Here is a 20186-nt window from a genome sequence, read left to right as displayed (position 1 = left end):
AGCTGCACAAACTGGCACGCCGAAATTAACCACGACGCAAGTTCGAGGCTCGGGGGCTCGACGAGACGTGGCAGGCGGATCTCGTGGAGATGCAACCGTATGCCCGAGAGAACCGAGGTGTCAGGTACTTGCTCACCATCATCGACGCGCTATCCAAGTTCGCGTGGGCCGTGCCCGTCAAGCGAAAGACCGGCGAGGATGTAACTGCCGCGATGGAACTGGTGTTCCGTCAGGGCCGAGTCCCGCGGAATCTGCAGACCGATCAAGGCAAGGAATTCTACAACGCGCCATTCAAGCGACTCATGAGCCGGCACCGCATCAATCATTACTCGACGTACAGTAATCTCAAAGCGTCCATCGTCGAACGATTCAATCGCACGCTCAAGAACAAGATGTGGTTGCAGTTCAGTCTGCGCGGCTCCTACAAGTGGCTCGACATTCTGCCCGAGCTCGTAGCCGCGTACAACCGCAGCAAACATCGTACTATCGGTATGAAACCGAGTGAAGTGACCGCTGATCATGTCGAAACGCTGCTACGACAGCCACGCGCACGCCGGCGCAGAGCGCCCAAGTTCGATCTCGGCGACAAGGTTCGAGTGAGCAAGAACAAGCACGTCTTCGAGAAAGGCTACACCCCCAACTGGACGACGGAAATATTCACGGTGAGCCGAGTGGTGACGTCAACGGAGCCGATAACGTACAAACTAAAGGACTATCAAGACAAGCCCATCGCCGGTGGATTCTACGAAGAGGAGCTCCTACGAGTCAAATACCCCGACACGTATCTCGTGGAGAAAGTATTGAAGAAGCGCGGCGATAAAGTATACGTTAAGTGGTTGGGATTCAATAATTCACACAACAGTTGGATAAATAAGAACGATTTGTAATTTATTCAATAAATGTTTTTTTTTCATCAAAAGTGTTTGATTCAATTTGTGGCATCTTGCCGGCTTCAGAAGCAATCGCTCGTCGACGACTATTTGATGCTGAATTCAATTTGAGGTATCTTGCCGGGCAGGTACTCCAGAAGCAATCGCTCGTCGACGACTGTTTGCGCCATCTGCTCGAACATCTTCGGATCCTTCTCGAACGCCGTTGAGATGCGTCTCGGTAGGAAGACTTGGGATTCGTTGTCGAGAGTGGCGACAGCTCTCAGGCCATACTTCATAGTGACTTGCCTCAGATCGGTGACATGATATATGCTGTTGACGCACAACTCCGTCAGTTTCTTCGTTGGCAGGAAATCCTCGAGCAGAGCAATTTTGTTGAGCTTCTCGACGGTGTCCATCGTGCTGCTGTGAAGAACGGCTGCGAGTTCGCTGTTAATATACCCGCCATCCCCACTCAGGGCGCAGGTGGTGGTGGTAGCTGCGGCGGTGGTGGTGGCAGTAGTGGTGGTGGTAGCTGCGGTGGTGGTGGTGGTGGTGGTGGTGGTGGCAATGGTGGTGGTGGCTGGGCCCTGAAATGCCCCCATGGCAACGTGTCCGTGCTGTCGGGTAGAAGAATGCGTTTGTCGTCGTGAGCACTGAGCGCCACCTTCGACTGCCTCTCCGTAAACACATTGTGCAAGCGTGATCTGATTACGCATTGCACTCGTCGCTGCGCCTTTTTGTCTCGGAGACATCGCAGAAAGTCGTCGAATGTGATGCTCGCCTCGACCACGCTCCTCTTCACGCCCTTGACCCTCTTGATGCGATCACGCCCCTCCACACGGACGCAATACATCTTACTGCGCAAGCCCACGAACTCGGTCATGATGCGGCCGTTGCACTCGTCCTTCATAAGGCCGATCACCTTTTTATTGGCCAGTGGCATGCCAAACCGGTTGTTCGACGGGTAATCGGACGTGTCGAATCGCTTAATATCACGCTTCATGATGGCATAGATGTCGTTGCAGCGAATCTCGTAGAGCAGGCTGTCGGTGTCGGTGTAGAGGAGCTTGCATCGATCGTCGAATTCCCGCTTCATGTACTCGTAGTGGAAGTCGTATACGTGGATCTTCGATAGGTCTAGCACGCTCAGCCCCACGTAGATCGGCTTATTGAGATAAACCTCCGTCTTCGTGAGCTGAATCGCCACGAGGTTCTCCCCGAAGATGGAGCAGCTATGGAAATTCGGCTTGGCGATGAGTGCTTCGGCCCCGTAGCGCCCACCCCACTTCCTCACCAGCTTCACAGTCACGTGTTTGCGTACGTTCTCCATCGTCTTGCCGAACACCGCGTTGTTCATGAGTTTGTAGAGATTCTTCTCAAACTCATTCCGCGCCCGTTTTCGCAACTCGCTGTTCAGCTCGATGTAGGGTCGTAGCCATGCGGACTGTCTGAACTTCAAGACGCGATGGACGCGTACGAGTTTCATCCCCTGCTGCACAGCCTGCTTCAAGTTGCGGTAGTGGAGGATGTAGCGCTTCTTCGGCTCCAGCGTAGTCATGAGCTTGTTCTGTTTCGAGCCGGGGGCGCTCTTGTGCTCGGGACACAGCGGCAGGTCTTTGTGCGAGTCGTGACAATTCTCCGGGTAGTCGAGATCCACTTCGAGGATGTATCCGACAGGCGAGTCGTCCGGCACATTGAGGAAGTCGACGTTATGGCCGGTGAACCACTCGAAGCCTCCTTGCGGCAGGTACTCCATCATCGCTCGGCCATACAAATTGTTCACGTCGAAGTACATCAGATACTTGGCCTCCTCATTGGCGTCGTAGTCGCTCATGTATTTGTTGTTGGCCCGGGCGTATCGGTTGGAGCACTGGCTAATACCCCCGCGTATTCCTTGCTCGATGAAGAGGTGCATATCGGGGTCGGTGAGGAGTTCTAGCTGGACCTGGGTGTACCTAAACATCGCGTCCCAAGAGTAGCCTGGCAGTGTGTAGTAGTGGGCGGGGTCCAGGCCGTATGCTGCGACCGAGTTGTTGCGGAAGTTCTCGAAGACATCGGCAAGGAGAAGCACATCCGTTTTCAAGTACAGGTCCGAGTATTCGCCCAAGCTCCGGATCTCGAACTCGTCCCACACTCTCTTGGCGTGCTCGTAGTCCGCGTCCGAGATGTCGCTGCCCGTCAGTGAACTGTGGAAGCTCGCTTTCGGTGGTAGCTCGATATCCTGCAATTTGTCCACACAGTCGGCGTACTCGTAGGGGAACACACCCTTCCTCGTGAGCAGCTCGAATTTCTCATCGGACAGGTGGGGGAATTCTCCCCTCACGATCCGCAGCTCACTCAAGTCCGATGCTAGTTTTTCCAGCGACGACGCCATGAAGCGGAACGAGTCGATGAAGCGAAACTTCACATCGCTGCCGGCAACGTGCTTCGTGAACGAGATGTAGCGTTCCTTCGTCTCGGGCAAGACCTCGACTGGACCGGGGAAGCATGTGGCGATTTCCCGTATGATGAAGTGCGAGTCGTAGCCGGTGAGATTGTGGAAGACGATGGGCACGGTCCTCGAGTCCTGATAGTTCAGGTTGCACTCGTTGTGCGCTGCTCCGCGGTACTTGCCCGTCAGATGGCAGTGATCTCTCACTCGGTCGCTGCTCAATAGAGGTTTCTGGCAGATGTGGCACTCGGTGGCGTTGTGGAACTCTCGAACCTGTTGCCGCGTCAGTGCTTCCATGGGCCGAGGGTTCGCGTGAACATTGTCCAGTTCTTGAGCGAAGTTCTGCAGCTCCCTGACGAACCATTCCGCGGGCTTTGGCCCCCTGTGACTGCGGTAGCGCGATAGTGAGTCGTTGTAGCTACACTTCACGTAGTACCCCACGCTGAATGCCTCGTGGCTCGATAGGCATTCTCGTCTCGGGTCGGTTTCAGCAAGCACTCGAAGTCGGCATACATGATGAAAGGCACGCGCTCCTTGTGCCCATGGTTCTTGAAACGGAGCATCCTGTTCGCCCATTTGGGCATGGTGACCTTGCACTTGTTGACTTTCTTGCAATCAACTTCGTGTGCTGCCAGCTTGTCTTCGGTGTGGTAGAAGTGGAGGCAGCGATCGCAGACATGGAGTCTGTGATTCCTGTTCGATAGTTGCCTCGATACCAAGCGAGACAGGTCCTTAATCCACACGTAATGGAGCCTCGGGATCACGTAGCACTCTTCATCCTCTTCCTCACCCTCCTCCTCCTCCTCCACGTAATGGTCCTGCACGAGGAGTAGATTGACGTGTCGCTGCTTCTTCGCATCCGTCACGTGTAGGGGCAACACGTCGAAGTCATGCTTCTTCTTCTTCAATATGTAGACGTTGACCGAGATCTCGTTTTGCTTCTCGAATTTGGAGATTTTACGCGGCTCCACGGGGAACTCGATCCCGTCAAAGTTTAATTCCTGCTCGTACCGTCTGTATTCGGAGACACGGTTGGAATAATTGGTGGGATGAAGCGCCGATAGTATGGCCCACTTGAAGCACTGCTCGTCGTTGTTCTGGACGTTGATGCAGGCGTTCTTGTTTCGTATCTTGGCCGGCAGATCCACGTATGAGCTGCCACGCATCGGATTGAACTTGTTGATGTGCAGCGTCATGTTGATGATGGAATGCAACGACCAGCCTGAACCTTGCTGCTCGAATTCCTCCAGATCCGTCTGAATGGGCTCCTGAATGTTCTCCGCGAACCATCGGCGTATATCAGTGGTGCCGAAGATCGGTGCTGCCTTCGTGTTGAAGAACTTCGTATCGAACACCTCTTCATCATTCTTCATAACGGTGAATTTTGCGGCAAGCACGACGTAAACCTTGACCGCATTCGATCCCTTACTCTGCAGAACGTTGTTGATTTTCGCTCGGAAATGCGTCATGCAGTCCTTCATGAAGGCCCCCACATCCACATGCTTCAAGTTTGTTAACGCGCCCACCCTGATGCCATTCTTGAACGATGAGTTCAGATCCGACCACTGGACTCGATCGATCAGCCTCTCCCGAATTTGCACGCCATGACCACGTTTCAGCAGAAGTCCCAGCTTGATCTCGATCCCCCGCAAAATCCCCACGGCGTACAGGAATTTCTGCTGCTCCGGACCAGTGGTGGCAAGCCTCTGAGACTCCTCCAACGTAGCGATTACCTTTTTCAATCGTTTGATCCATTCATGAATGACGTTGGGCTCTCGATCCTTCAGTAGCTGCAACACCTCCTCCCAGCTTGCAACGATATCTCTGCAGTCTTGTGCTGACATTGTGCTCGAGTGAACTGTGCCATCTCGGTCGACGGGCCCCGAATTTATACCCGGGCGACTGGTTGGGTGGTGGGGGAGGAGCGAGCAACGATTGGTCAGCCACCGTAGGTGGGAGGCTTCCAGAAAGTTCCAGGATAGCAATGAGGTGGGACTGTAGAGAGCAACGATTGGCTGCTGAGCGTGGGGGTAAAGAGCAACGCAGGTGGGAGGTATAAAAGAGGCGAGCATCCACTCGCAAGCATCAGTTCGAGGATGGAGTTCGTGGTGGACTTCCAGGGCTTCAAGCGACCCTTCAACGAGTTCGTCTACAAGGAGGTGGCGATGGTTGCTCTTGAAGACGATGCCCAGCCGTCGGTCTATTTGTTCGAGTCGCCGCACAGATGGAGCTATCTACCGGCCAAGTACCAGAGCGAGAATCGGTGGTTGGAGGAAAACTATCATGGGCTCAACTGGAACAGCGGCACCGTGCCCTATGACGAGGCGCACGAGATCTTCTTCAGCAGACTACGAGACGCCAGCAAGGTGTACGTGAAGGGGTTCGAGAAGAAGAGATGTCTCGAGAAAATTCTACCCCGGGTCTACAATCTCGACGACATTGCCTGCCCATCGCTCCGTCAATTGACCGCGAACGCCACCGACTCGTGCACCAATCACAAGAGCGGATGGAATCCTTCCCACTGCGCGGTGAACAACGCGTGCGCGCTGAAAACATGGCTCCTCCTCCGACGGCAAGCGGACTCTACCGAGTGCATCCCCGAAACGACGACGACGTTGAAAGACTATTTTGCCCAGTGTGACTTTTCATCCATCGAAAATGTAAATTCTCTTTGAATAAAAGTGGTAAAAAAAGAATTGAGGCTCAGTTTGTTTGGGTGGTCGCTTTTTTGACGACCGTTTATTTTTTTAAATTTTTTTACATTTTTTTTTTAAATTTTTTTAATATTTTTAATACATTTAAGCAACCGTTGAGCCGTAGTGGGTGGTCTCAACGGTGCTGTGCTTTTGCGTACCCAAGGGTCGGCGTTTTCTTTAGCAGGGCCCTTGGGTACGATAATACGCACCCTCTTCCTAGATGGAGCAGCCTTCAGGGGAGGGATAAGAATTGATTTTCTTTTAACATCCCCTGAGGGCTGCTTCATTTTTGGAGCGGGAGGGTTATCATCTTCGGAGAGGAAGAGGTCGTCCTCGAGGATAGACCTTTTCCCCTCCTCCGATGCTGGTGCCGGTGATGGTGCTGGTGCTGGTGATGGTGCTGGTGCTGATGCTGGGGATGGTGCTGGTGCGGGTGGTGGCTCCTCAATCCCCGCAAATGCCGGCAGCGGGAGGTCCAGCACCTGCCGGCCGAAGCGGGGATCCCACTCGTGCATGCCGCACAAGCACACCTTGTTGTACACCTGCAAAATGTGGTGATTTCAAAAAAGGTACATGAGAGAATTATTATGGGATAGACTTACCATTGTCGCTCCTGGAAATTCTCTGAAATCCAAGCGATACTCGCCGCCTTATATGCTCGTCCAGCCGAGGCTTCGCACACGAGAGATCCCACTAGCCAAATCGCCATCTATCGGCATTTACGCGAACTATACGGCGCGCGGACTTTGAATGTTTGAGCTCGATGTTTGGGTTAGAGCTCAGTTCGATGTTTGGGTTTGTTTGGGTTAGAGCTCAGTTCGATCACATGTTTGGGTTTGTTTGGGTTTGTTTGGGTTAGAGCTCAGTTCGATCACATGTTTGGGTCTGTTTGGGTTTGTTTGGGTTTGTTTGGGTTAGAGCTCAGTTCGATATTTGGGTTTGTTTGGGTTAGAGCTCAGTTCTATCACATGTTTGGGTCTGTTTGGGTTTGTTTGGGTTAGAGCTCAGTTCGATCACATGTTTGGGTTTGTTTGGGTTTGTTTGGGTTAGAGCTCAGTTCGATCACATGTTTGGGTTTGTTTGGGTTAGAGCTCAGTTCGATCACATGTTTGGGTTTGTTTGGGTTAGAGCTCAGTTCGATGTTTCGGTTTGTTTGGGTTTGTTTGGGTTTGGGCGGCCATCTTTATTACCGGCTGTTTGGGTTTGGGCGGCCATCTTTATTACCGACCGTTTGGGTTTGTTTGGGTTTGAGCAGGGAATCTACTTTACCGATGGTCGGTAAGGTAGATTCCTACATGGTGCGGAAGCGGCATAGCTCTACTACTGGTCATGCACAACGTGCCAAAGGGGAACACACCTTTTCAGACTATCCACGTAGATCATTGCGGACCTTTCGAGAAGAATCGACTTAAACAGCACCTACTGGTAGTGGTCGACGGTTTTACGAAGTTCACTAAGTTGTATGGCGTAAAGTCAACGAAGAGTAAAGAGACGATCGGTTGGTTGACACAGTATTTTATGACCTACAGTAGACCCCGAGTGTTCGTTTCAGACCGTGGCAGCTGTTTCACCTCCGAAGAGTTCCGCGACTTTATAAACGAACATAACGTTAGACATGTTCTGATCGCAACTGCATCTCCGAGGGCAAACGGTCAAGTCGAGAGAGTAAACCGAGTCCTCGTTCCAATGATTGCTAAATTAACTGAAAGTTCTTGCGGAAAGTATTGGTATCGAACCCTCGGCGAAGTTGAATACGCGTTAAATAATACCGAGCATAAGTCGACAAAAGAAATTCCTAGTAAGTTACTTTTTGGAGTAACGCAACGCGGCTCGGTTGTGGATGGAGTGAAAGACTTTCTTGACGACACTTTGCCTGCGGAAAATCGAGATCTAGATGCAATTAGGTATAATGCGGCGAAAAATATTGGGAAAAGTCAGATGTACAATAAAACATACGTGGATAAACGGCGGAAAGAGCCACCTAACTATAAGGAAGGAGACTTTGTAATGATAAAAAATTTAGAAAGCACCCCTGGCGTCTCAAAAAAACTAATTCCTCGTTACAAAGGCCTTTACATTGTAAAAAAATGTCTTCGGTTTGGACGCTATGTTATCGGGGATGTCGAAAATTGTCCACTTACGCAAAGGCCTTATGAAGGTGTTTGGGAGGCAGGAAACATGAGGTTGTGGCGAGAAGCTGTGAACGAGTCAGGAAATGCGTCGAAAAGTAATGAGACGAAAGCTTGAATATGTAGCGCCGAAAAAAAAAAAAAATGTATAGTGCTGACTACGGACTACGTTTTTTATTTTTTTTGAATCAAAATAAAACCGTACTTTTGTATTGTCCGGGACGGACAAAAGGCCAGGATGACCGAATGTAAGGTGGTACCTTTATGTTGAGGTATCATCATTATTATTTCTCCCACTATGTACTTACGAATTCCTCGGAATTCGTAAACATTCACGATGACGACGGCCGAACGAGGCAAGAGGTTTCGAGATAGTTAGTTGTTACCGTGCTCGCAAACTGACGAGTTCAACATGTGAAATATATACATACACGTGAATGACACTAGTCACGTCTAATTTTCTATCCTTACAGTTCAGCGTGCTGACGTGCTTCTCCGTTCAAGTTTAACTTTCGGCTAAATCTCTCCGGTAATTACGGTGTTTCACCAAAAATACTTCGCTCAATATCTTCAGGACATTCACGGGAACAAATTGGACTACTCATTCGGACTTTTCTCTCTTTGATTGCGGGTATTTCTCACGATAACTAGCGGGCACGCGAAAGCACGCTTCGAGCGCTCCTCGTAGCTTCGTCGAACGAGCCTCGTTCGACGTTGACCGGCTCTTCTCACTCGGGTAATCTGCATCGGTTCGGGTGTATTTTCAATAGTGGGCATACTGTCCACGTCACTCTACGAGCAATAAAACCTTTTTTACACTTTTATCCCGCTACGCATTGTGTCATTTATTTTCTCCCCACCAACACCAGATCCTTCACGCAACAATATCATTATGTTTATAATTTTTTTCATTCGTCATCCGATGTACTCGTCACTTTTGCATTTATTTGACAACGTTTTGTTCATTTGAACACCAAACGTTTTTCATACATTACCAAGATTTAGTAGATTCAATTTTTTTTTATTTATTACGTTTGAAATGGTTTTTTTTATAACTTTTAATAATGAATGGCTCATTTGAAGCAAGTTTCGAGAGAATAGATCGAACTTCTTATAATAAATCATCGTACATTTGTGTTTTGAACTGCATGAGTGTCACATAGGGTTCACTGAGACTACTGTCTAGGTGACAAAACATAAATGTACTTGTCGCCAATTTTTCAACAGTTTAGATTACAGAGGTAAAAAATATTTGAGATACTTTAGATACAGTTCATTCATTACTAATTTCAATACAGACTGCATTATTGCAATGCAAGATTCAATACAACCCTGCATTAACGATAAATGGAAGTGAGTGAACTATTTAAAATGTTTCGCTTAGACAGTCCCTGCATGATTTACAAAAATATTTTTATACATTCAAATTTTTGATGCGAAAGAGAGATGGAGTTAGTACACAGCCCATTTTTCGCATGAAATGAGAGAAATTCAGAACAATCAGTTGTCAATTTCAATTGCTTGTAAGAGTGAATGTACATTTTCCCCATTTTTTTTTGAACAAAACTCTGGGAAACAAATAAGAAAAATACATTTTGAGACTTGGATATGAACGAAACATTTTTTGTTTATCAACACTAGGGTCACCGTGCGCGCAAACGCGCGCTTGTCTTACATTGTTTTAACACTTTTAAAATAAAAATATTACTCAGGACTATTGTTTCGAATATTTCATTGCAAAAATCACGGTACCTACAGTCGAATAGTAGTTGCGTAAGATTACTCTTACTAAATTATTCCATCACTTCTCTCTTATGTCGCTAAATAAATTTATCTGACACGATCGCGATCAAATGTGTTGCAATTGTTTCCTCCGTTTTTCCACGATGTGAAATACGCACATGAACGAACTCCGAGCACAACATCGACAACCAATCAAAGTACGTCTATAGCAGCTTCAAAAATAACTCGCACTTCGAGATTAAATGACAACTCTTCTTTTATGATAGGATGAGACCTAAAATTCGTTTGTTGTACGATATAGCAAATTGGGGCGAAGAAAATTGACATATTTGCCTTTCGACTTAAGATTTGGCACATTTTGCTTCCTCATCGAGAAAGCTTTGTGACGATGAAAAATTTTTTTTTCCAGTTTTCAATGTCAATGTGCTCAAAATGTTCCAAAACATCGAAAAATCATATCTAGAAAAAATGTCCGGATGTGTGTGTGTATTAGGGTGGCGCAAAAAAATCGACTATTTTTTTTTTCAGGGTCTCCTATGAAAATATGTTAATTTATCATGTTTCAAGAGCCCCCTCCAAAAATCAGCTCAAAAAAATTTTTCTTAAAAATCGCTCAAGATTTTTTAAAATTCTAAAAATAGTCAAAATTTGACGTTTTTTATTTAAAAATTTTTTTTGCTCAATACAACGAAATGTTGTACCGAAAAAACCAATGAGTTTCTGAAATTTTCGTCTCGAAATATTCATTATAAAAGGTCGCTCAAAATTCATTTTAATTTTTATATACTTAAATTTTATTGTTTCGAGCGACCTTTAAATATTCATATTGATTATCAATTTGAATTTCAAGTTCCAATTAGTAAGATAATCGATTAGAATGCCCTACGAAACAGAGGAAAATTCGTATATAACAATATAGGTATATAACAATTCGAAGTATTTTTGTTGGTAAAATCTACTTAATAATTATTAAAACAAATTGTTCAAAACATCACTCAGTATTTTACCAAATTCACTCATTATGAGAGTCAATAAATTTTTGGATTAAACAGGCATGCTCTATTCATAATTACAATTTCTCTTCTAACTAGTTCTCGTAATTGTTTGAATTGTTTAAATAAAAATATCGACTTATTGTAAAATCATACCTTGTTACGTCAGATTTTTCTTCCATTTCATTGTGTATTTCTAACCATTATCTTACTTATTGAAAGTGAAAATGAATAATCAATATAAATATCAAGAGAGTTGACTTTGAAGAAAAGCCCGACCTTGTCCTCTTTACAAAAAAGACCCAGAACCGTCGTCGTCATCTGTTCAGTCACCCGTCCGCGATGGTATTTCCGTTTCGTCAAAAACGTCTCATCAATTTGCACGGTTTTCCCTTCGCCGCCAAGGAGAATCTCACCATGAGAAACAATCACTTCAGCTATCTCCCGACAATAGCTATAGTAATCTACCATGGTCGAAATGCTGAGCTCTTCGTTATCGTCTTCGCGACGCCATTCCGTGAGGTGTTTATGGAGCTCTGTCACCTTCATTTTTCCAATGAAGCAAACCCCTAGGGAAAAAAAGGTTGGGACAAGTACATTGATGGTCTCTTGTTTCTGGATGACATAGAAAAAAGACTCAGAACCAGGAAAAAAATTCTATAGAAATAATAAACGAAAAATTGAAAAGTTCAAAAAAATTCAACAAAAATAAAAAATAATCGAAAAAAATTCTGTAAAGAAAAATAAAAAATTTTCAAAAAAATTCATAAATATTGGACAAATTGAAAAATGTACTATCCAAGTTACATGCAGTATAAAAATGTATGATATCAATTGGAGGCCAAGTTTTTATTGATAATTTGGAATATTTATCCAACAAATTGGAAACTTTAATGAAATTCATAATAATTATTTTCCCGAAAAAAGTTAATGAAAAAAAAGTCATAACGGAAGTTACGTGCAGTACTAAAATGTATTATATCAATTCGAGGTCAAGTATTTATCAGTTATTCGAAATATAATCTCCGGCGACAAATGAGCGTTGAGAATCCTTGTCGGGCTCACAACGTTTTATCAAAATTACTAAAAAATTAATGGAAACAAAATCATTAAAAATTCACATGAAAGTCATTGTTTACTTGAACAAGGTACACACATTACAGAATCGATTCCCCTCCGACTTTCAGGATCCCCTGGTATTATGCTCAACATTCAACTTCGATTGGATCGGTACAAATTATGTTCAAATACGTCTTAAACGTACTTGTCCGGCCCATCACTTTTTATTCAAATTGCTCATTCGAAAACAAATCAAAAACGAAGTTAATGCATGTGTTAATATTAAGAAACAGTAATTCCCGAGAAAATAATTTTCCTTCGAATCGCTCTTGTCAAAATGAAACGAAAATGAAAGATGAAGTTGATTAATCTATTTATATTATATGGAGTCATAATTCACAACAAAATCATTTTTCTCCAAATTCCAGGAATCCACGTGTCGTACTCGACTAGTGATATTTATCAAAATGTGTACGTGACTATAGAAAAAAAAACATTTCATGGCTGAGTAGGTTCGAAAATTTCTAGTAATGTGCCTGATTATTTCTCATTTTCATTGGTTCTTACCGAATGGTATGTGTTCACTGAAGAAAATCAGAAGTGGATATTGCTATACGAACTTGCGAACAATCAAGTTCAAATTACTTGGAGATATTATTTTTATTTCTATCCATTTTATTATATTTGTCATTATAGAACAGCCCTAATTTGTTTTCGAATGAGCAATTTGAATAAAAAGTGATGGGCCGGACAAGTACGTTTAAGACGTATTTGAACATAATTTGTACCAATCCAATCGAAGTTGAATGTTGTGAATAATACCAGGAGATCGTGAAAGTCGGAGGGGAATCGATTCTTTAAAGTGTGTACCTTGTTGAAGTAACGAATGACTTTCATGTGAATTTTTAATGATTTTATTTTCATTATTTTTTTAGTAATTTTGATAAAACGTTGTGAGCCCGACAAGGATTCTCAACGCTCATTGGTCGCCGGAGATTATATTTCGAATAACTGATAAATACTTGACCTCGAATTGATATAATACATTTTAGAACTGCACGTAACTTCCGTTATGACTTTTTTTCATTAACTTTTTTCTTGAAAATAATTATCATGAATTTCAATTAAAGTTTCCGATTTGTTCGATAAATATTCCAAATTATCAATAAAAACTTGGCCTCCAATTGATATCATACATTTTTATACTGCATGTAACTTGGATAGTACATTTTTCAATTTGTCCAATATTTATGAATTTTTTTGAAAATTTTTTATTTTTCTTTACAGAATTTTTTTCGATTATTTTTTATTTTTGTTGAATTTTTTTGAACTTTTCAATTTTTCGTTTATTATTTCTATAGAATTTTTTTCCTGGTTCTGAGTCTTTTTTCTATGTCATCCAGAAACAAGAGACCATCAATGTACTTGTCCCAACCTTTTTTTCCCTAGGGGAAGTTTATGGTTTGATATCACGCCTTTTTTCTCAAAAGTTCCTCATTTATGTTATGACGGTTATAGGATTTTAGTATAAATTTCTATGAATTATTTGCTTAGTATATTTTTATAGATTTCATTCTCATACGAACAATTTTTATGGGATAATCTTTTTCATGAAATTATCAGCAAGTAAGGGACCATAAATGTACTTTTCCCAATCTTATTTTCCCTCGGTATGATGTTCGGCTTATAAAGTTGGTTTCCACCATAAAAGACCAATTTTTCGTAAAAATTGTAGTGAAAATATTTCGTCACAAGACTGCCCTTGAACTTTGGCGATTTTTTTCCTTATACTCTAATATGTTATGCCTATTAGGAACTCAACAGCATGGAGGAATCCGGGATGATAGGCCCGGGAAATGAATTTCGGTTTATAATGTTAGTTTCCACGTAAAAGACCAATTTTTCTTCAAAATTGGACTGAAAATATTTCGGCACTGGTTTGGTCTTGGACTTTGGTGATTTTTCTCCTTGTCTTCTAATATGTTTTGTCTATTGGGAACCCAAGAGCATGAAGAAATGCGTGTTGTGGGCCGTAATATGATTTTCGGCTTATAACGTTGGTTTCCACGAAATAAGATCTATTTTTCGTAAAAATTGTACTGGAAATATTTCGTCACCGGTCTGTCCTTGGCCTTTGGCGATTTTTTCCAAGTCTTCATACCAAGAAACAACTGACGTAAAGATTTCCTTAATAGAACAGATTTCATTTATCCCTTTTCTTCAAAATTCAAATGAAAGATAGATCAAATTCAAGACACAAAAAATCCAACAGATTTGCCCACTTTGAATGTCGCTTTTGCATTCTGAATCTAGAGATTTCATTTCATCCAAAATGTGCCCCCAATGAAATATATTTCCAAAGTTTGCAAGTGGCCGCTGAGATCCAATTATCCACAGTTTGATAGTTGCTGAAAAAAAGTACCCGAAAACTTCTAACATTTATTATGCCAGAACTCAAAGCAGCAAAAAAAACTAAGCGAACTTAATTCAACAGAGCAACAGAATTCAAAGACGTTTAAGGTACCTGCATTGGTTTTGGAGGAAAACCATTTCAGGACAATTCAGAAATGAATTTAGAAATTCGAAAACTCCCAATGGAGTAGAAAAAGGAAAATTGAAGTATTTAGAAAAGCGGAAGACTTTTGTGATAAATTTTCTAGATTACATGATACGGTTGGAGGAAATGATTTGAATGATTGGCACACATGCTGCAACACAGAAATATCAAAGTTTGGAAGTATTCGCTGTATATCAGTCATACAAACTTCAATACTATTTGAAAAGGAACACTTAAAACCTTGCCGAACCAAGTTCCATTACATATTACCATAATCAAAGATAAGGGGTGATCCGTCGCATATATATTTATCCACAGAAATTTCAGAGTCAATGTATTCGCAATGCGCAAAGCGCAATGAGCTTCGAAGACAGCAATTTCAAATCTATCCATAAATGAGCAACTGAAGACTTTTATAATCAATTTTTTACTTCATATATATGTTAGAGTTAGAGTCAAAATGTAAAATGAATGGCACAGTATTTAAATTGTATAGTTTGCAGATTTTTGCAGTATTTCAATGATCCGAATTTACAGCATTATAATGAAAAGTTGTCAAAAGTCATGATGTTACATTAAAATGACATAGCGCACATTGCATTCAGCAATTCTGTAAGTTTCTGGGGATGTTGGTAGGCATTATATTTGATCGCATCCAAAACTGAGCAACAGTAGACTTATTCGAATGAATTTTTTTTATAATAATTCCATATTTGTAGTTTGAAAAGTGGAAATACTCAACATACATGTCATTCCATAAGTTTTGTTATCAAAATTTGTGTTTGCATACAGCATTCCCAAGATACGACTTTTCATATCATCAGCAAAATAAGCATCCAAAGACTTTTTGGAAGAAGTTTCAAAATTTATTACTCGACAGACCAGGTGGAAAAAGTATAACAACACTTATATCAACACCAGAAACTGTTTTAAGAATCTGATATACAAAATGTGCGATTGATGATCATAGTCGGAAACCACTTGAATCAGCATGAAGAAATAGTAGAAAATTATAGGACACATATTAGGCAACCAATTAATACTATGTATCGATCCGCTGCAAACCGATGGAGTCAAAACAAGGATCGGAAAGAGCAGAGCCAAACTCAATAGGAAGCAAAATGTGGGAATATTCAAAAATACCGATGACACAAGAAATAAATTAGAAAACATTTATTCGATTGGAGTTTCTTACATTATATATACTAACAGTTCCGTGTGTTCTTGTTTTATTAATTATCAACCATAATATTTCAGATCGCAAAAAGAAAATTTGACGTTATAGGTTGACGAACATTTTTTCTTACAACTTCCAGACCTATTTTTGATAAACTGATTTGCCTTATTTATATTATTCACTAACTATGCGAACGTTTGCTACATTTGTCCCACACTTCGTAACGTCAAACCCCGGCTGGTTCGTTACCACACAGCTATCAAAGGAAACTCGTATATATGACCTACATTATTACACATGATATGTAATCACGCAACTGATGATATATTTACACTGGACAATATTCCGCGAACTCTGGTTTAATTGAAAGATTATCTCAGTTGACACTTATTTCCAATCGAACGAAATAATGAAATCTTGAAAAGTTTCGTTGACATATATGAATCGCGCATTTTTTTATATGTTTTATTTGCACACACAGATCACAGTCTACATTTACGCGGCCGCTTTTATACCGGTTTAGTATACCACAAGTTTTAACAAAATATACATTAACCAATTTTCACTAACCATTTTCATTTATTAATTAGAGTCCGCACACAACAGCACTTTGGGGATCATAACCTCACCTGTCAAAATGACGTTCAGTACGAAAACAAGTCTCGGGTGGTTTCGGATGTGCGTATCGATGTATTGATATCATATAACCTATTTACAAATGATATATGATAAACCTATTTTCAGTCAAACGAATTAATGAAATCTTAAAAAGTTTCGTCGACATGCACCGCGTATTTTTTTATTTTATTCTTTTTCACACACAGACCACAGACTACATTTACGCGACTGCTTTTATACCGGTTTAGTTTAGCATTCCACAGGTTTTAGTACTATGCACTTCGTTAGATGACGAAAGTTTTTTTTATTTATCCCACACGCATTTCATAATGTCAAAACTCCGTTTTTTTATACGATGATCGAAAACTGACGCGTGGTTTATATATATATATATAATATAATATCCATCTGAGCGCGGTCGGGGTACGACTCAAAAGTTAGAAGGCCTAAAATGGTGAACAGGCATTCTGTATAACGCATATATAGATATACAGAGTGCCTGTTCGCTATTTTAGGCCTTCTAACACTTGAGCCTCACCCGCGGTCGGCCTAGCAGCTGGAGGAGCCGACATCGTTGAGCCAATCAGAATGCGTAGAGGCAACAACTCTACTACCACTAACTACGTCAAAACGCGTATACGTATACGTCGAACTCGTGATGTGTCAGTAACTTTTGCATAATCTTGAGCCCGTGCAAAGTTTTTTCTCAGCAATTACGCCACCGATCGTGTTGATTTTGGGCGCAATCGAAAGAGAATTTCTTAATTAGCTGAAAGTTCAATTTTCAAAGCCTCAGATGACTCATAACTTCGGTAATTCAAAAAAATCACTTGCCAATTTTACCCCCACCACGGCGAATCGTTTTATTCAGAGAAAGTATACTCGGCGAGAGCCTCGGGCCAGCAGACGACAGGGCTGTCAATGTACTTGTCCCGAGACTCTACCGAGTCTCTTGATTATAATTGCTAAAACTTCGCGAATTTTTATTCGGCAGTCCGCCCCGAAGAAAAAAGTTCCGTTGCTGGGGTTTTCGAATCTTCTACAAATTCTCGCGCCTTTTTTCTTGGCCCCCCCGGAGGAACACCTCCAATTCCATCCGAATTTCTTGGCCGCACAATTTTCGATTTTCATCGGTTTTCCGCAACATTGCGGTGGCGTCGACGATCTCGATGGGATGAGGCCAATTTCTTCCAAAAACTCAATCGCTGCTGCATCAGTTGAAATTAGCGAATGAAATGAAGACAAATATGAAAAATGCTTCAATTTTGGATGTATCGCAGGATGTACCGCTTCCATTGTTTCCGCTTATTTTGTCGCCATTGAATTCAAAATTGCCGTATAAAACTTGCTAGACAAAATCAGGTTCACCGTCCGAAAAAGAGTTAGCGAATTATTCCTATACTACTCTTACTTTTAATCGCCGTTTATTACGATGAACAAAAGCTGTTCACCCCAGAAGTGATTTTTGCTAACAACAGTTATTGCAATAACGCTCCTCTTATATTCGAGTATTGAATCCCTGTTCGAACTCAAAATCTTGATTGCAGAGCTGACGTTTATGGTAACTAGCTAAACTTTTATAAAATTTATGAATTACGAGAAGTATAGTCCTGTATCTACTATCATTTATGGAAGTTGCACAAAATTGTTTCGTTAGCGGTAGTGCTTAGTATTGTTCGCGGTCTTTTTGTTCAATGTTTCCCTGTAAGTGCATCGCCAAATATTTCAGATCTTCATACCAAAACGTAATTTGAACCCCTTGTATCAACCTGCCATGTCTTTAAACATTTGCTGTCATTACGACTTATCTAACCATCCCATGTACGTAATAATAGAAGTGCTGAACACTTTCAAACCAAGCAACCCGAAAACCTCGCGAACTTTTTCCCCCACAATACGTTTCGATGCTAGCAAAAGAAACAGCGATTGCAACCACCAACGGGGGGGCCCAGGGGGGCGAAGCCCCCCGGGGGTCCGGGGGCAGAGCCCCCGGCGGGGGGTAGGGGCAGAGCCCCGCGGGGGGTACGGGGGGCGGAGCCCCCCGAGAAAAGACATTTAATTTTAAATTTTTTTGAAAATAATTTAGGTACCCCAAATAATATGATACGCAAACTTCATGACACTCATTTTCCCCCTTAAAGGCTGAGTTCCGATTATCTTTGTTTTAAAAAGTTTGCATGATCATAAGTAGCGACCACAAATAATATGTTATAAAAACCCTGCAACTTTGAAACTACTGTATCACCCCCTTAATGGTTGAACTTTGATCTTCAGTATATTAAAAAAAAGTCTGATTTTCGATCGAATATGGACCCTGTATCGTCAAAATTAGGCACCACAAACATTGTAATGCTTCAACTTTCAACCCCCTGTTTCACCCCCTTAAAGGCCGAATTTCGATTTTTTTTATTCTTGAAAAAAGTCTTATTTTCGGCCAAATATAAAGACTACATAGTCAAAACTTGGGGCCACAGATATCGTAATCCTGCCACTATGTACAAACCTCGTGTCAGTTTTTGATCGCATGAACAGTGTTTTTCCATTACGAAGTGCGTGCGGGATAAATAAAAAAATAATTTTCGTCATCTACAGAAGTGCATATTACTATTTATTTTTTTTAAATTTGTGATATATTAAACCGGTATCAAAGCGGCCGCGTAAATGCAGTCTGTGATGTGTGTGTGAAAAAGAATATAAAAAATGCGCGATGCAATGTCAACGAAACTTTTCAAGATTTCATTATTTCGTTCGATTGGAAATAAGTGTTGACTGAAATAATCCTTCAATTAAACCAGATTACGAGAAATATTGTCTAGTGCGAATATATCGTCACTGGCGTGGTTATATATCATGTGTTATACATACGAATAAATAGAACAAAAACACACGGAACTGTTAGAATGATATTAGAAACTTTACTTGAATAAATGTTTTCTAATTTATTTCTTGTGTCATCATTATTTTTAACCATCCCCATATTTTGCTTGATATTCAATTTGGCTCTGCCCTCTCCGATCCTTGTTTTCACCCCATCAGTTTGCAGCGGACCGATACATATTATTAATTCGTTCCCCAATATGTGTTCTATGATTTTCTACTCCTTCTTCATGATGATTGTGGTAACATGATTCGAGAAGTTTCTAATCATAATCTTGAATTGCACATTTTGTAAATCAGATTTTCAAAAAAATTTCTGGTCTTGGTATACTGGGTAGTTATTCTTTTCCCATTAGGTCTGTCGAGTGATCAATTTGAAAACTTGTTCCAGAAAGTCTTTGGATGCTTTTTTTGCTAATGATATGAAAAGTCGTATCTTTGGAATGCGGTGTGCAAACACAAATTTTAATAACAAAACTTATGGAATGACATGTATGTTGAGTATTTCCACTTTGCAAACTATAGATATGGAATTATTATAAAAAAAATTCATTCCGATACAGTTGCTCAGTTTTGGATGTGATCAAATATAATGCCTAACAACATCCCCAGAAACTTACAGAATTTCTGAATGCAATGTGCGCTTTGTCATTTTAATGCAACATCATGACTTTTGACAACTTTTCATTATAATGCTGTAGATTCGGATCATTGAAATACAGTGAAAATCTGCAAACTATACAATTTATATACTGTGCCATTCATTTTACATTTTGACTCTAACCGTAACATATATATGAAGTAAAAAATTGATTATAAAAGTCTTCAGTTGCTCATTTATGGATAGATTTGAAATTGCTGTCTTCGAAGCTCATTGCGCAGATACATTGAACCGCTGCACATACCTGCGAACTCTGAAATTTCTGTGGAAAAATATATATGCTACGGATCACCCCTTATCTTCGATTATGGTAATATGTAATGGAACTTGGTTCAGCAAGTTTTTAAGTGTTTCTTTTCAAATAGTATTGAAGT

At 41.7% G+C, this 20186-nt stretch overlaps 2 protein-coding genes across 2 annotated transcripts; both read right to left on the bottom strand.

Annotated features, from left to right (window-relative positions):
* Positions 1-1344: 1344 nt before the first annotated feature.
* LOC122413349 (uncharacterized) lies at positions 1345-3600 on the bottom strand. The gene has a single exon (XM_043423637.1). The coding sequence runs from the start codon at positions 3598-3600 to the stop codon at positions 1345-1347; it is 2256 nt and encodes a 751-aa protein (XP_043279572.1).
* A 1438-nt stretch (positions 3601-5038) lies between these two features.
* Positions 5039-6810, bottom strand: LOC122413480 (SH3 domain-containing protein C23A1.17-like). Its single transcript, XM_043423859.1, has 2 exons — positions 6602-6810; positions 5039-6541 (listed from the first exon to the last, which is right to left on the bottom strand). The coding sequence occupies exons 1-2, from the start codon at positions 6602-6604 to the stop codon at positions 6074-6076; spliced, it is 471 nt and encodes a 156-aa protein (XP_043279794.1). The 5' UTR covers positions 6605-6810; the 3' UTR covers positions 5039-6073.
* Positions 6811-20186: the final 13376 nt, after the last annotated feature.

This window comes from Venturia canescens, chromosome 7 (genome assembly GCF_019457755.1).
Source record: "Venturia canescens isolate UGA chromosome 7, ASM1945775v1, whole genome shotgun sequence".
In the NCBI taxonomy this organism is placed as follows: domain Eukaryota; kingdom Metazoa; phylum Arthropoda; class Insecta; order Hymenoptera; family Ichneumonidae; genus Venturia; species Venturia canescens.
This window is presented reverse-complemented; position numbering and strand designations above follow the sequence as displayed.